Source organism: Siphateles boraxobius, unplaced genomic scaffold (assembly GCF_051911475.1).
Source record: "Siphateles boraxobius isolate OS27281-9 unplaced genomic scaffold, OSU_SipBor_1 54, whole genome shotgun sequence".
In the NCBI taxonomy this organism is placed as follows: Eukaryota; Metazoa; Chordata; class Actinopteri; order Cypriniformes; family Leuciscidae; genus Siphateles; species Siphateles boraxobius.
In genome coordinates this window covers 4,618,976-4,637,162 of record NW_027509180.1, presented here as the reverse complement: position 1 = coordinate 4,637,162, position 18,187 = coordinate 4,618,976, and the positions used below count along the sequence as shown (strand labels likewise).

The following is an 18,187-nucleotide window of genomic DNA, read 5'->3' as shown; positions in this document are numbered from 1 at the left end:
AGTCACTTCATTTTTAAAATAATAATACTGGAAGGCTACTAGTAAAGCTGAATCTGCGTCGCCCTGATTGGCTGCGGGGGTGTCCCGTACGCGCGTGCGTTGGAGGCCGGTGGCGTCACCGCTCGCTCGCGCCGTATCTCCGTCATTGAGTTTGTTTCAGCGTCGAGTCTTCTGAGGCGAGGAGAGCAGTTCACGGTATTTCTCATCTTTACACAACCATCAATAACATTTTATACAGTTTGTTTAAACGACAGGCTCATTTCTGTATTGTTTTCATCGATCACAACGATAACGTTACTTGTGCGTCGTCCTCCTGAAATAAACATTTAGTGCAGCAGCAGCGAGCATGAGGAGAATATTTTGAGTTCATTCAGACCTGAGAGACTTTGTGTTCGTTTGTGTGATTGTTTCGTCAAGTCAAGTCAAAGTTTAAGATATATGGTGGGAATGAATGGATATCGATCTCTCATACTGGAACAGATCTGCTAAATGCTTTACATTATTTTACTTTACCTGTACATACTTTACAGCCTACAATGAGCCTTAAGAGACATTAAAGCAATAGCCTACTAATAAATATGAATAGCGTTTTACTCTTGGAACAATAGTGCTCTGTGGTGGTCTTTATTTTCAAAAGTTTTATGATAATTTTCAGTTTCTGCGCATATAAAATGTTATTATAATGATCGAACTTATAGTGATTAATGATGAATCAGGATCAAACTATATTCAGATTAATTTGGACATATTATGCTGCTGTAGTTATTTATCTGTAGTCGTTGATGAAGATGAGTGTAATTTAGGGATGCAAATTTTCACAAATTCCCATTGATCGATCGTCGTTTAAATTAATGATCAATTAAATGATTCATTGTCAGCCTTAACACTGCAATATGAGTCTGCTGCAGTACATATGGCCAACAGCATACAGGTTGTGCAAATACAGCACAAAACGCTTCGTCACCAATGAATGAGAGGGTTTTTAATCTAAATCTAAATAAAGTGCTAGTAGGATTGTAAAATGTTTCGATGAGGTTGATTATTTAATCAAATTAATTATTTAATAATAAAATATAACGACTAATGAAAAGTGTCACCAATGCCTCAGATACATGCTTGTCAGAATATGTGACTGTTGTGGACGTGCTCTTCCTGCAACAACGCGCTGAAAATAGCAACTAAACCCAATGAATTCACAACGATTTAATACAATAGTGTTCTCATGTTATGTAATATTACAGTTCATAGTTATTATTAACCGTGCATTGCTGTTTGAGCTACGCGCTGAAAGATAAACTGGAGCACTTTGTTAGCGCGTTATTTAACTCAAAGAAACGCATCCTATATGAGATTAATCAGATATACCAAATAAACAATGCAAATTATATCTGCACAAAATGAAGCGAATGCACAAGTGAATTTGAACTAGAGATGCACCGATTACAATTTTCTAGGCCGATTCCGATTTTTCAGAGTTTGACCTGCCAATACGATACCATTTTTTCTAACCACTTTACAGCACACACAAATATTTATTTTCTCTCTTTTCTTTAGTAGAACATTTTACATTTTGCATAGAACATTTTTGAACAGTAATCGCTATAAAATAGGACTATATAAATTACTCCTGGTATGGGAAATTCACACACATCTAAAGTGCCGTGTTATGGAAGAACCATTTTCTTTCTTTTCACATCCAATATCCAACTAAAAAAATGTGTTAATTTCAAAAAGAAAATTCATTTTCTTTTCTGACATATACTCCAGTTCTTGTTAAAAACACACCAGACATGCAAATTCTGTGCATTTTGGGCACTTTTGTGTGAAATCATATTTATTTTGTCCATCAAAAGTGTGCTTTCACTTTAATTGAGCGTGGGCAGTGCAGCAAAAATAGACTGCGCCGAAACCCACGCTTCACCGCTGCTCACGCGACACTCCTGCTCCCGGTGTGAATGCACGCATTGATTAACATGCACGCCGGAAATAATAATGCTGCTCATGTTTGTGGTGTGAAACGACCGTAATTCACGAGGTTTCCTACATGTGCGTTCCGTGTGCACGTGTGATGCTGATGTTGCGCGATGTTAATCATGCGCCACACGAGTGCATTTGACCGGCATAAAATTGCCATATGTCAGACTGACCGGCCGATCGTGGCCGATCACGTGAAAATCGGCCAATTCCGGTCACCAGCCGATCAATCGGTGCATCTCTAATTTGAACTAAGTTACGTGCCATTCAGAATGACTCAGTAGGGCTGTGCTCAGAATATCGATACGACGATACATTGTCATGAAATCATGACGATGCGCGTATCGATACAGCAACTGCTGTATCGATATTGTCGTGCTTTTGAATGTAGCCAATTCAGGGCTCGAATTTCAGCACGGGATTGCGAATATTATGCATTATTCGAATTATTCCCGCAGGTCTCCCACTAATAATGCGGGGAATTCCCTCAAACAATGATTGAGTGTCCAGCTGTGCCGCGTCTTCTGTCTCTCAAAATGGGTTGCTCAAGGCAAGCGTCAAACGAGCTGAAGGCGGCGATACTACACTCTCGCTTTTGGGACATGACGGAATATTCACTTGCATATTCGGGCGAGCATTGCATCGTCACTTAAGTTTACAATTCGCTCGTCTTTTTAAGTGTTACCACGCTAAACATTCAAGCGATTTTAAACTATTCAGTACTCACGCGCTCTCTGAGAGATGGTTTTCGCTCCATGCTTACATAGAGTAAAGCCGCCTCACAAACAGCCTTTGAGTAACAAACGTTCTTTTTCACGGATTATATCGCTTTTACAGCCAAAAACAAGCAAAATGAAGTGAGTATCCAACACAGTCGTGACAGTATAATGTAGGGATGCTCCGATTGATCGGACGCCGATCATGATCGGCCGATATTGGCTAAAAATAGATTGATCGGCGAACCCTAAAAGCGCCGATCAAAAAAGCCTATCACGTGACGTAAATTACTCGCGCGTCTTTTTCCCACCTGCATGCGTGGGCACGGGCACACAACAGCAGAGTGGAGCTTGGCAGTGGCAACATGAGTTCTCCTTCACCGGAACAAATAGGGAGTCTCCCAACGGATTGAAGCGCGCATTCATTTTTAGATTAACATATGATCAAAAATCCAAAACCCTTTCAGGCAAAATCTCATTAAATATGTCCTTTAATGAAGTAACTTCATAAAAGAGCATTCTGCTCAACTACATCAGACGTTCATAATAATAACCATAGTTTTGTCCTTTTATCAGTAGCCAGTTTTAGTGTAACAAGTTGTACATTTTGTTGCCAATTAGTAAATGTAGTGGGTGTATTAAGAGTCTACAATTTCCAAATATGCCTAAGTGTAACTTGATCCCCTCCCATTAGGCTGATCTGATGTGTGTTGGTCTGCCTGACCCCTCTTTGTTTGGAATAATTTAATGTTACTCTGCCTTATTTGGGAAAGCTGGCCTACAGTAGCCTTAAGACATCTCATTTTCTAAATACAATTAAATAAACACATTTCTACAAATGGTGCAAACTCTGCTAGATTATAGATAAAAGATTCCCATTCCCCTGCCATTCTGTGATCGGCAGTGATCGGCAATCGGCAGATCATGATTTTGGTGATCGGTAATCGGTGATCGGCCCCAAAAATGCTGATCGGAGCATCTCTAGTATAATGAAAACAGGATCCGTGCACTAGATCTTAAAGTGACAGCAGCCATATGTGTCTGTCATTAATATTGTTGTCAAAACAACAAAAGATAGTTTTAATTATAAGGAATCTGGATTTATAGTCAATGTATTTAATTTAGTCAGGACTAAAATACTACCCAATGTTATCTTACATTTAATTACTTTAAGTTCTTAATACTAGTGCTAGACCTATTCAAAAACTTTTGTCTTTATTGGTAGGCTCTCTTTATTCTATTGTATTTATTTGTTTAAAAATGATTTCAACATAATGTAAATAAATTGCTGTGTTTGGTGCACATGCCAACACTTATTTAATTTAACTCTCATTGTTTTTTAATGACAAAAACTAAATAGTTTTTCAGTTATCACAACTGTTATAACACTGTTACTAAACTGCTCAAAAGAAATTTAAATTCCAAATTGATCCATATCGTGATACGTATTGTATCGCGGCTTTAGTATCGTGATGCGTATTGTATCGTGACATTGTTGGTGATACACAGCCCTAATAATCAGCCTGTGAATCTCAACAATGGTGACAATAATAAAGCATGTTGCAGTGGCTGCCAACAATCACAACTCATTAATGGCTCCCATCATGCATTGCGATATGAATAAATTATGATCTGAATTTTCTATGTAATTTACTTTTCCTAATTAAATATTCTGCTCGTCACCATTGCTGAGATGCATTGACTGAATCTTGACGTGTGTGTGTGCCTAAAAGAAGGTATTTTATTTTTTATTTTTTTGAAAACAACTTTTAAGAAATCCTTTATATTATATCTAAAATTCTGGATATTTATGCAAAATCACAGTTATGCTGTAACAAACAACATAAATCAAAAACAAGTTCAAATGATGATTGTCATACAGGGTTCCAGACTGCGACCAAATTGGTCGCATATGCGACCATTTTTTGAGAATGTGTGAGTTAAGATGTTATGTGGTCACATTTGTGCGAGTGGACGCTTGAGCAACAGAACGCTTGAGCAACAGAACGCCGTTGTATCAGCTGCTGCAGTCCGTAACTTATGTTCATAATGAACGAGTAGGCTACATCATGAATCCATTTTCCAAACCGTGTTTTTGACTTACTCTGAATCACTACGGTACGCCTATAAAAAGTGTTTATATTCGGACTATTTTATCCCGGGGCCGTCTCGGCTGTGGAGTTGCCCAGTGCCTGTGTGACTCGCCATAGACATTTACGGAGAGAAGTTCCGTCTACAACGTTCTTCCGCAAGACACGTGCAGTTTATTTATTGACGAACGTAGACGTCACGCGCATTGCACACTGATGGTGAAACGCGCCAATTACAAATTCACGAATTAAGGCATATAAAAATGATAAAAATGGTCTCACGAAACACAGAGCCCCTTCCTCCTACGTCTTTTCAGCGGTTATATTTTCCTCTGTCGAGCGATTACTCTCATGATCGCTCAACAGAGGAAAAGGAAATTATTATAAAATGCAAAAGGTAAGGAGTGTGAAATTTCTGCTTTTTGTTACAACTATAAACTTTGATAACGAAAAATCTGTATCAGTTTATTATAATACTCTAATCTTTTAAAATGTAATGCATACATTTGAATGTTTAATGATTTTTAAAAGATAGAAAGATGATAATAGACAGATAGATAGATAGATAGATAGATAGATAGATAGATAGATAGATAGATAGATAGATAGAATATGATTCAAATGTAAATAGATAGATTGTATATAATTCAAATGTAAAATGCTTAAAATTACAGATTAAAATTACTGTCCAAAATCCATGAAAATCCTGAAATTTGGCAATGATAATTAATATATTACAGGTATTTCTGCTGCAGCCCAGAAAGCCTTTGCTAGCCTTGGTCCATTAAAACCACTATTCATCTGCATGCATTGATTAATCCCATGGCATGTAGCAAAAAAAAAAAAAAAAGGTGCGACCAAATCATATGCTGGTGCGACCAACTGAGAAAGTTGGTAGCACCAGTGCAACCAGTGGAAAAGTTAGTCTGGAGCCCTGTCATAATAAAACCAACACCATCAGATCACTTTTTTCTTGATGATTGAGCATTATTGAAGACACCTGATGTTAACAAGCAGAATCACTGAAGGAGAAAATCTCAAATTGTAAACCACCGTTATGGCGATCATTGTTTGCTTTAGTTGGGCTCTTGACCCTTATATTATTAACTTTAGATTTTGTTTGGCTGATGTTTCTGAGTTATAACTGCCAGGTGAACAAAGAAAAAAAGTGATCTGATGGTGTTGGTTATTTTATGACAATCATCATCTGGACTTTATGTTGTTTGTTACAGCATAACTGTGATTCTGCATAAATATCCAGAATTTTAGCTATAATATAAAGGATTTCTTAAAGTTTTTTTCTAAAAAAAAAAATCTTTGTTTTAGGCACACACAGACTTCAAGATTCAGTCAATGCATCTCAACAATGGTGACGAGCAGAATATTCAGTTAGGAAAAGTAAATTACATAGAAAATTCAGATCATAATTTATTCATATCGCAATGCATGATGGGAGCCATTAATGAGTTGTGATTGGTGGCAGGCACTGCAACATGCTTTATTATTGTCACCATTGTTGAGATTCACAGGTTAATTATTGATGTCTGTGTTTCTAAATAAATTTATTTGAAAGTGTTTTGATAAGAACAATGTTTATTAAATATTTTGGATTATAAGAAACATACCTATACTCATATATGCTCTAAAATCACAAAGTTGTTGCCAGTAAGTTAAACCAAACAATCTCAATAAGATTCATTTTCAGATCACAGCATGAATATGCCAGAACATAACCCACACTATCAGATTACACTTTTCTTTGTTCATTTGACTGTTATAATTAAATAACAGCAGACAAACAAATTTAAAGTGAATGTATAAAGGTTAAAGGGTTAGTTCACCCAAAAATGAAAATTATGTCATTAATGACTCACCCTCATGTCATTCCAAGCCCGTAAGACCTCCGTTCATCTTCGGAACACAGTTTAAGATATTTTAGATTCAGTCCGAGAGCTTTTTGTCCCTCCATTGAAAATCTATGTATGGTATACTGTCCTTGTCCAGAAAGGCAATAAAGACATCATCAAAGTAGTCCATGTGACCTCAGGTGGTTAGTTAGAATTTTTTGAAGCATCGAAAATACATTTTGTTCCAAAAATAACAAAAACGATGACTTTATTCAGCATTGTAATCTCTTCCGGTTCTGTTGTCAATCCGCGTTCACAAGGCTTGTTAACATCAGGTGTCTTCAATAATGCTCAAACATCACTAAATTAATCACTTAATTATCTCATTAACTTTAACACTCTTGAGTGTTAATTTAACACTGGAGTTTGTGCTCTGGTTTGTTTGGAGTTCAGTCTCCTCGCTCCTCTCAGGAACCTGATGATCAGGTCGTGCTTCCCCAAGGACTTACCTTCTACCAAGTCATGGAGTGCGGCAATAGCGGCAACATAGACTTTGAGGGTGGAGGGAGACCGCCTTCGCTCCAACCCTTCTTGAAAGAAGGAAAGCACGACACTGACCGAGCATCTCCGGGGGTCTTCTCGGCGAGAAGAGCACCAGCTGACGAAGAGGTTCCACTTCAACGCGTAGACATGTCTCGAGGACGATGCTCTAGCGGAAGTGATGGTAGCCACCACCGCAGGTGGTAGGGTACTCAAACCTGCCTGGTCCCGCCAGGAGCCACACGTGGAGGCTCCAAAGATCGGGACGAGGGTGCCACAGGGTGCCCCGTCCCTGAGAAAGGAGGTCCTTCCTCAGAGGAATGGGCCAAGGAGGTGCTGTCGCGAGGAGTATGAGTTCTGAGAACCAGGTCCCGGTGGGCCAGTAGGGCGCAACCAGAAGGACCTGCTCCTCGACCTCCTTGACTTTGCGCATATTTGCGGCTCCGCGGCCAGCTGTGCGCCAGTGCATCCGTGCCGAGCGTGCCCTCGGTCAGGGAATAATACAGGTCGCAATGGGTCGAGTCGTGAGAGGCAAACAGATGTATCTGTCCGTCCCCGAACTGGTCCCAAATCAGCTGAACCGACTGGGGATGGAGTCACCATTCTCCAGGGAGGGGCTGAAGCCGTGAGAGCTCGTCGGCTGCACAGTTCAGGACTCCGGGAATGAAAATGGCTCGAAGCGACCTCAGATGCTTCTGACTCCATAATAGGAGGTGGCGGGCGAGTTGCGACATACGGCGCGAGCGTAGACCACCTTGACGGTTGATGTGCGCTACTGTGGCGGTATTGTCTGATCGGACTAGTACGTGTTGACCCCTGAGCAACGCCCGGAAGCGGTGCAGGGCAAGGCGTACTGCCAGCAACTCGGGGCAATAGACATGCCAAACTGATTAACACTAAACACTACATGCGAGAATCACTGAGCTTGCAGAGCAACCTTGCTCAACACCTAAGTGTGAAGAAATTCACTGAACTTCAGGAGCATTTCTGCTCAACATCTGGGTGTGATTAATCTCACTGAATTTTTCAGGAGCATTTCTGCTCAACATGAGAGTGTGACAGCATGTGCATTGCGCATGGCGCCCCAGCCCGTGGAGGCATCTGTTGAGACAACAACATGCCGGGAAGCTCATTCCAGGGGCACTCGGACCCGTAGAAAACTGAGGTTCGACCACGGGGTGAGTACTGACGGCAGGTCGGAGTAACTGGTAATCGGAGGGTGCCGTGTTGCCATGCCCACCTCGGGACTCGGTCGCGAAGCCAAAGCTGAAGCGGTCTCATATGAAGCAATCTGAGCGGCGTACCGCGGCTGCAGATGCCATATGCCCCAGGAGCCTCTGAAAAAACTTCAGTGGAACCGCACTCTTGCGCTTGATAGTCTCAGGCAAGTCAGCAATGGCTGAGTGGAGAAGGCGACCAAGTCCATACCGAGAAAAGAGCTCCTCTGCACGGGGCAAAGTTTACTCCTTTCCCAGTTGACCCGAAGGCCCAGACGAGCTAGGTGCCGGAGCACTGGGTCCCTGTATTCGCAAACCTGTCTCAGGAGTGAGCTTCAGACAGCCAGTCACCGAGATAGTTCAGGATGCGAACCCTGTGTTCCCATGGAGGAACAAGGGCTGCCTCAACAACCTTGTGAAGGCGCGAGGAGACAGGGCTAGCCCGAATGGGAGAACAGCGTACTGATATGCGCGCGCCCTGACAGCAAACCGTAGGTATGGTCTGAGTCGAAGGAGAACGGAGACATAAAAGTAGGCGTCCTTCAGGTCGATCGCTGCAAACCAATCCTGTGGCCGCACACATCCAGAAATGCGTTTGGCCAGGAGCATCTTGAACGGCAGCCTGTGAAGGATGCGGTTCAGATGCGTAGGTCCAGGATTGGCCGTAACCCACCATACTTCTCCGGGACAATGAGGTAGGGGCTGTAAACCCGGACCTCATTTCGGCTGGAGGGACAGTCTCAATTGCACCCTTCGCCAGTAGGGTAGCAACCTCCGCTCTCATGATAGGGGCATAGCCATCGACCAAAGTGGAGCGGACTCCCCTGAAGCGGGGAGGCGACCGTGCGAAAAGTTGGGGCGCATGCGCAAGTGCTGACCCAGACGCTGGCGTGTTTGTGTCTGTTTGTTTGTATTTAAAGTTTGTTTCTCATGCTGTTTTATTCTCAAAACTTGGAGATATGTTTTTTAAACCAATAGTGAAATGGATTTGGATCTGGAGCTTGGAATATATTGTCGATGGTGCTTTTGCACTCGAAGCCGACATGGAGTTGGGAGGTTTGAGAAACGGCGTATTGATCATCTACAGCCGGGAGGATTTACTGAGTCTTCGCTACAATTCAAGAGTTATGCCGAAACTCCCTTGCGATATTCCCCATGAAATCATGTATTCTCCACAAATAACTTGCAGGAGAAGGAAAAGGAGAAGGAGAGGTACTAGAGGGGGAATTAGGAATCGATTGAAACAACGCGGCAGCCGTTTTCCCCTGCCCACGATTACTCTAACTAATTTTCGATCACCTAAGAACAAAATGCCTGAACTTGAGGCATTAATCAAACACAACAGAGACTATAAAAAAACAAACCTGCTTTGCATCACTGAAACATGGTTAACGGAGGAGACTGATGATATAAATCTCGAGGGATATACTCTAATTCGACTGGCCCGTGATAGTCAGAAATCATCCAAAACCATCGGAGGAGGATTGTGTATGTTTGTCAATAACAGCTGGGCAACAAACATCACGGTACGTGGAACTTATTGCTCAACCCATTACGAACTTCTATCGGTGTCCTTCAGGCCACACTATCTGCCCCGTGAGTTCGGACAAATAACTGTTATTTTAGTTTATGTTTTAGAATTTTGTATTCGCGGCCGAGGGCATTGCTGCCAGTTACAACATGGCATTACGTAACTCATCGGATGATCCGGTGTTCCTTTTGGGTGATTTTAACAACTGCGAATTATCTGCGTTTCTGCCGAATTTGGAACAGTATATAACTTGTCCGACGAGACTGAGTAAAACTTTGGATAAATGTTTTGGTAATGTGGACGGGGCTTATGGACCAAGGCTGCACCCACCATTAGGACGTTCAGACCATAATGTTATCCACCTTCTTCCAAAATATAGACAGACATTCAAAAGGACTGAACCTGTCATTCAGCAGGTCCAGTCATGGACTAAAGACTCAATTGAGAACCTCAGAGATTGCTTTGGAAGCACTGATTGGAATCTGTTTTTTAATGATTTTAATGGTTGTAATGTCGATCATGATTCTTTGAATGACATAATTACCAGTTATATCAATTTTTGTACAGAGGCAGTGGTTCAAACAAAAAATATTAGAATATTTCCAAACAATAAACCTTGGATTAACAAAGATCTTAAACTTTAAACAAGAAGAGAATGGCCTTCTTAAGGAATGAGACAGACATGGTAAGAGAATTAAATAAAGAAATTAAATGTAAGATAAAGGAGGCCCAAATACAGTATAAAGATAAAGTTGAAAATAAATTTAAAACCGGTAATGTCAGAGATGCATGGAAAGGACTAAATACTATGATGGGCAAACAACAGAAACGGGCACAACTGGCTGTTGACGATGATCCTCATAGTTTTGTAAATAATTTAAATGTTTTTTACTCAAGGTTTGACAATCATGTAGATACTGAGCATATGGTTACCCTGATAGAATCTGAACCTATGAGAATAGAGGTAGGGGAGGTTATCAAGGTGCTCCGTAGTATTAAACCAAAGAAGACTAGCAGTCCAGATGGCCTTAAGGGTATTGTCCTTAAAGAGTGTGCAGTACAACTTGGGCATGTATGTACTAGGCTGTTTCAGATCTTTTTAGACGATGGCTTTGTGCCGGTAGCATGGAAAAACACTACTGTTATTCCAGTACCTAAAACCACTTATGCAAGAGACCCGAAGGATCTCCGCCCTATTGCTCTCACATCTGTTCTGTGCAAGTGCATGGAGCGCATAGTGAGCAAGGAACTTCTAGCACAAATTAATGGATCTGTTGACCCATTACAATTTGCTTATAAGCCCATTCGGAGCACCTCTGATGTCTGCCTGACCTTACTTCATAAAGCACAGCATCACTTAGATAAAACAAATGCTCATGTCAGAATGTTTTTTATGGACTTTACATCAGCATTTAATACTGTACAGCCACAAATTTTAATAGAAAGGTTGCGAGATTTAGGTGTACATAGCTGGTTAATTTTATGGATTGAGAATTTTTTAAGCAACAGGCCACAAAGAGTCCGTGTTAACGGAATCTTTTCTGACTGCATAGTCTTACATTCTGGATTACCTCAGGGATGTGTATTATCCCCTTTGCTCTTTTCTGTTTATACTAATGAACTTAAGTGTAACAGTGATGATCTGACGTTGATTAAATATGCAGATGATTTGGTTTTAATTTCGTGCCAAACACACAAGAACTGTCCCACCTACTTTGAGTATAATGAAAGTCTTGTACAATGGTGTGACAATAGTCATCTATGGTTGAACATTGAGAAGACAAAGGAATTATGCTGTGGGAATCAGAATCAGAAATGTACAGTTGACCTTCCATATGAAGAAGTAACTATAAAAGGTGTAAAGATTGAGCAAGTTCAAATCTTTAAATATTTAGGCACAATCATTGATGACAAACTTTCGTTTTTGGATAATGTGAACTATGTACATAAGAAATCAAGACAGCGTTTAAGCCTACTTAGAAAGTTGCGAAACCTTGACATCGAAAGGAGGATCTTAACCATTGTATATAGATTGATGATTGAAAGCATTTTAACCTATAATATTGTCTCATGGTATGGAAATTTAACAATGAATTTAAAGAATAAATTAACACAAGTAATTAACGAAGAAAACAAGATTATCGGCCATAAACAGAATACATTGCAAGAACTATTCTTAAATTTTATGGAGAAAAAGGCGCTAGTTGTGTTCTCAGATCAGACTCATCCTCTTCAGCCGTATGCACACTAGAAGTTGGCAGCTGTGACGAGTCATCATTTCCAAAAGAATCAAGCCCACCTAGTGATGCTGCTACAGACACAGCATCATCCTCTGTAGCTTCAAATGAAAACACACGGGCCACCCGAGGGTAGACTCGTGGAATCATCAGTTCGCTAGCGGGCACCGTCATTAAAGAGGGGGGCTGGGGCGTGGACACAGAGTCGGCGTCTTGTTCCAGACCCGGCGTCTTGTTCCAGACCAACACCCTCAGGTCACCCTGGCCACCAGCCGAAGATCGGGTGGTGGATGAGGGGACTCTCACTCTTGCGAGTTCACCGAGTCTCGACCTATATATGACGCGATGATCACGTTCCCAGAGAGAACATGAGTCATCCACGAGCGCTGTTCAAGCATGATCAAAGCCCAAACACACTAGACAGCGTTCGTGCCCATCAGAGTCCGATACCAGTCCGCTGCAACCAGAAATGCACGGGCGAGCCGTCTTTAAAAAGACGTGCCGCGTGCGAGCTCTTTTATGAGAGGAGAAAATACTCCGCGATGTTGAAGCGCACAGGGAGACACACACACACTGGCAGATCACTGCACAGATCAGCAGGCACTGTGAGCTCGCTGCAGATCGCCGTCACACCAACACCGGAGAGAGAAGCTCGTCTCGTAGAGCGGAGTCAGAGATGGCTGTTGAGTGAAGAAATACTCTTGGCTCCGAAGCGAAAACATATCTGCATGTTGCCGGCGTCCTCCTTTTATACCCACGAGGTAAGGCGGAGATACGCTATGCAAATTCCGCAGACCCATGGCATTTCTTTGCCATTGGCTCGTTTTGTAATACTCGAAGTCGATTGGTGTTCTAAGCGAAACCCCATTCGCCGTCATCCGACGTAACTCGGAGTGACAACGAAAGGGAACAGAAGTGTTAACCTTTAGCTTTGATTATTTATTTATTTTAATTCGGTATATTGTTAATAATTTGCATAGTTAAAGGTCCCCTGACATGGGGTTATTTTATTATTTTATAATGTTTCCTTGGTTGCCCTTATAATGTTAGTATGTTTTTTAGATCAAAAATAGTCATAATTTAGAAATAAAAGGCATTTTTCCTAGCCTGATTTTAGCCTCTGATTTGAACCCTGTGTTTGAAGTGGCGTGTCTGCTGTGGGATTCAGTGTAACTGGCCACTGCTGTGATTGGCTGACATGCTTGCATATGAAATATCTACATATTACATGTGAAACTCTCGAATAGTTTTACTACAGCTATTATACGTTTTTACTATTACAGCTATCGAGATTAAGGAATCGTGAGAAGTTTTTAAAGTATTTAGAATCTATTCCCATCACATAAAATGTTGCTGTGATGATGAGCATTGAGCAAGTATGACAGTCTGTTGATCGCGAGAATGAAGATCTTATCATTACAACGCAGTTTCTGCACTCTCTAATGCTTTCACCAATGCTAACACGATGATGTACATAGAGTAAGAGCTTCTTTGTGCATAATGTGCAAAAATAAAATCATTATTTTTTTAAGAATAATCAGTAAACCCCAAGTTACTGATAAAGTTGTATTTGTAGTTGTAAGTTATTCATAGTTATAGAGATTCTTCTTACAGAAACTTTGGTAACAGGGTTGATGATTACAGTCAATGCTACAGTTTGTTTAAAAACTGAGAGAATGGATTGAGATTATTCTCCTGCCTTCCCATCATGCAGTACAAAGAGCCCAGATGATGTCACTTCCTTAGTGTCACAATTTTAAGAAATGCTCTGTTTTTAAATGGAGGGAAATCATGTCAGGAGTAACTCAGGGTTGAGTGAAACATGTAGGACACAGATAATGCTAATAAAAATGGTTAATTTAAAACTAGTTAAAGCTGGACCACTCTACACTTTGAGCATGTGAAATTTCTACAGACACTGCAACAAGCGTGAACTGACGTCACGTTCTGCGGCAGCTTTTTTACAAACATAAATTTAACTTTACAGATAATACATTTTTTTTAAATAAACAATCCAATCCGCTTGAATGCTAAACGCTTCTGTTATTTCTCACAGGGTTATTCACTTGAGCTTGTGTGTCTGGTGTTTTATAATGTTTTAAAAATAATAATTGGAAGATAAATGGACCTCATTCATGGAAAGTTTCAAGGACATATAATCAATTAATATTACATAAGGGATTATTTTCTTGTCCTTTCACTTTATATTTCTCTCGTTTAGTTATTTTGATGTACTGAAAATTAAATAAAAATAAATAAATAATAATTTGTTTCTTTCATGTCAGACCTGATGGAAGAGAGCGAGGAGAGAGAAGAACTGAGTGAAGTGAAGGAGGAGAGAGAAGAACTGAGTGAAGTGAAGGAGGAGAGAGAAGAACTGAGTGAATTGAAGGAGGAGAGAGAAGAACTGAGTGAAGTGAAGGAGGAGAGAGAAGAACTGAGTGAAGTGAAGGAGGAGAGAGAAGAACTGAGTGAAGTGGAGGAGGAGAGAGAAGAACTGAGTGAAGTGGAGGAGGAGAGAGAAGAACTGAGTGAAGTGAAGGAGGAACATCATGCTCAACCTGGAGAAAAACCTTTGAGTCGCTCAAAGACTAAAAATAAATTTTTAAAGAAAACAAGAGCCAAAAAATCTTTCACCTGCACTCAGTGTGAAAAGAGTCTCACAAGCAAACAAAATCTTGAGATTCACATGAGGATCCACACCGGAGAGAAGCCGTTCACATGTGATCAGTGTGGGAAGAGTTTCACACACAATACAAATCATAATAGACACATGAGGATCCACACCAGAGAGAAGCCGTTCTCATGTGATCAATGTGGAAAGAGTTTCAGTCGATTATCATCCCTTAATGTTCACATGATGATCCACAGCGGAGAGAAGCCGTTCACATGTGATCAGTGCAGCAAAACATTCCTCTGTGAATCACACCTGAAGAAACACCTGAGAGTTCATTCGAAGGAGAAGCCGCATTCATGTTCTGTGTGTGGAAAGAGTTTTTCACTGCTGCCATATTTACATGGACATGAGAAAACTCATACTAGTGTGAGAGAGTACATGTGCTTTGAGTGTGAGAAGACTTTTACTAAAGCAAGCAATTTAAAAAAACACCAGAGAATTCACACTGGAGAAAAACTTTACAAGTGTTCACACTGTGACAAGAGATTCAGTCAGTCAGGAAATCTGAAAATACATGAGAGGATCCACACTGGAGAGAAGCCGCACACGTGTGATCAGTGTGGGACGTGTTTCTCTTTTAAAAGTCACCTGAAGCTACACATGAGGATTCACACTGGAGAGAAGCCGCATGTATGCCATCAATGTGGAAACAATTTCACATACAAATGTTCTCTTAATGTTCACATGAGGATCCACACCGGAGAGAAGCCGTTCTCATGTGATCAGTGCGGGAAGAGATTCAGTCGATCAGCACACCTTAATGTTCACATGATGATCCACACTGGAGAGAAGCCGTTCACATGTGATCAGTGCGGGAAGAGATTCACAATGAAACATAATGTTGATGTTCACATGAGGATCCACACCGGAGAGAAGCCGTTCTCATGTGATCAATGCGGCAAAACATTTCTTAGGGCATCACACCTAAATACACACCTGACAGTTCATACGAAGGAGAAGCCGCATTCATGTTCTGTGTGTGGAAAAAGTTTTTCACTGCTGCAAAATTTACATATACATGAGAAAACTCACACTGGTGTGAGAGAGTACATGTGCTTTGAGTGTGAGAAGACTTTTACTACAGCGGACATTTTAAAACGGCACCAGAGAATTCACACTGGAGAAAAACCTTACAAGTGTTCACACTGTGACAAGAGATTCAGTCAGTCAGCACATCTGAAAACACATGAGAGGATCCACACTGGAGAAAAACCTTACAAGTGATCCTTTACCACCTCTGTGTGACAACAGCTCATTTGAACCGCATTCAATCACCATCACTAGTCCTATTAAAATCCATTTAGTAGTTTATCGTTGGATTCCTGCAGGGGTGCAAGCTGCAAGACTGCCGAATGAGTAAAGAAATTTTGTCAGCAAGATGGTCAAAAACTGTAAATTTCTTGTCTATTACCACCCATTACAACTTATTCCAATGATGGAAATATGCAGTTAAAATATCTTAAAGGATTAGTTCACCTCAAAAGGAAATGTACTTACCCCAATGCCATCCAAGATGTTCATGTCTTTATTTCTTCAGTGGAAAATAAATTAAAGTAATAAATAATAATAAATTTAAATAATTTCAGGATTTTTCTCCACACAATGGATTTCAATGACAAACAAAATGTTGAAGTCCAAATCAATGCATTTTTTTTCTAGCCTGAACTTTCCAACTTGATGATGTAATGCCTGGCGCGTCGCAGACCAGCACAAGACGAACAAATGGGGTTAAAAAGTATATACTGACCGTTTCGCTAGATAAGCCCCTATTCCTCAGCTGGGATCGTGCAGAGCCACTTTTATATGGAAGCATATGGGTAGCATTTTCAATTTGAGATGTAATATGTAAAATGGCAATGCATTTCTGTATTTAAAGTTACCTTTTCCCATAATTTGGGCAATGTTTGGTGCAAAATGAAAATGCTAATTCAATTATATAATTTACATTTGCCGTTTCATACACTAGTTATAATATATACATTGAATACATATTTTAACGCTTGATAAGTTGCCAAATTAAATGAAAATGTATTACAGAAATTATTAGATATGTTTATCATGTTCAAGCAAAAACTGTAGCAAAATGATCCTTTAAATATATATTTTTTACTTTCTATTAAAGGTGCAATTTGTAAAAATTTCAAAACTTTCAAAAATTCATAACTATGTTTTCAGTGGTGTATAAAGAACTTACTTAATAAACCGTAATGTTTTTATTACCTTAGAATGAGGCATTTATATCTACATAACCGCGGACACCCCCTTCTATGAAGGTCGACATATTGTGACGTCATGTTTCTACCGTAGCCGAACGCGAACAAACAGCGTTACAGAGCGCGTTTCGTCACTACCTTGAAAGAGAAGCAGCAGAAAGCTAGAAGCTAGCCATAAACACCGTGAGTAGTGACTTTTCCCTTGTCAGTGGTGTAAAATATGTAGTTGGATTGTTTCATGTAACTTAGTTCTTCTCCCTCGCTGTGTTATGGCTTTGCTATGTAGAGATAAATGTGCTGGCTACGTTCGTGAGACAGCTGATTAGTACTCTTGTCATTGACCGTAAAACAGTAACGTTACAGGAATCACCAACCCGTCGATCGCGGTCGACAAGTCGATCTTGGAAGCATTTTAAGTCGATCGCGAAGAGTTTTCAAAATCAGAGAAAAAAAGCCTATTGTGTGTAGTAAATGGTGTCTAGGGGATGCGGAGGCGCGCGCGCTGTTACAATCATGCCATTTTTGCAGCAGGCAGCTTTGGGCTCATGCGGACGCGTCGAGTTTAAACAAGTGTAGCGCCCCCAACAGTTGTTTATGGGGGAAAGCTAACCTGTGTTCTTTTAATTCTAATTTGTTAATTTACTTTTAATTTGAATTCTTCAAATTCTAATATTATTTTAATAAGGTTAAATCATTAATCAGTGCTGTTGCTCTCAAATGAACCCACAATGATGAAATGGAAATGAAAATGAAATAACAATAGCAACAACAATTGAAACAAATGACCAAGCTTTTTACTGAATATAAAATAAAATGATAACACAAAAATATGAATTGGCAAACAATCAAAAGATGATTGACAGTGTAATTCCTAAACTAGCCGGCAAAAATATCCCCAAACCAAAAATACCACAGTTCTCGTTGCAGGCCTGAATCGACGCTCGGTTTCGTTGTAGCCTAAAACTCGTGGCTGCTTCACTCCGTGGAGCAAAATCAAATCAAATCAATGAGCTCACCACATGTGTGTTGCGCAACAGCACCGTCCCCGCCGATCACTCGTGTTGTCTCGGTCCCGGTGCGACTCTCTCGATGGCGATGCAATCGAATGTCCCAGACTGTAGCTCCGTCTGTTTAGTCAACAAACA

General features: G+C 40.5%; 4 protein-coding genes and 1 pseudogene across 7 annotated transcripts in view; 3 read left to right on the top strand and 2 right to left on the bottom strand.

Moving 5' to 3' along the window:
- The window catches only part of LOC143714443 (uncharacterized), a 207,832-nt pseudogene that overhangs the window by 137,294 nt on the left and 52,351 nt on the right, over positions 1–18,187 (bottom strand). The window lies entirely within an intron of this gene.
- Positions 1–18,187, bottom strand: part of LOC143714441 (uncharacterized) — a 96,447-nt gene that overhangs the window by 25,940 nt on the left and 52,320 nt on the right. The window lies entirely within an intron of this gene.
- LOC143714420 (uncharacterized) overlaps positions 1–18,187 on the top strand; it is a 596,609-nt gene that overhangs the window by 558,470 nt on the left and 19,952 nt on the right. The window lies entirely within an intron of this gene.
- On the top strand, positions 97–17,053 carry LOC143714429 (uncharacterized). The gene is made up of 2 exons (XM_077205611.1): positions 97–195; positions 14,438–17,053. The coding sequence occupies exon 2, from the start codon at positions 14,443–14,445 to the stop codon at positions 16,051–16,053; it is 1,611 nt and encodes a 536-aa protein (XP_077061726.1). The 5' UTR covers positions 97–195; positions 14,438–14,442; the 3' UTR covers positions 16,054–17,053.
- The window catches only part of LOC143714414 (uncharacterized), a 1,189,624-nt gene continuing 1,171,590 nt past the window's right edge, over positions 154–18,187 (top strand). The window contains exon 1 of one of the 3 annotated variants that reach the window (XM_077205565.1): positions 154–195. The gene's annotated coding sequence lies outside the window, so the exon portion shown is untranslated. The remainder of the gene's footprint in view (positions 196–18,187) is intronic. The other 2 variants (XM_077205566.1, XM_077205567.1) reach the window with 2 other exon arrangements.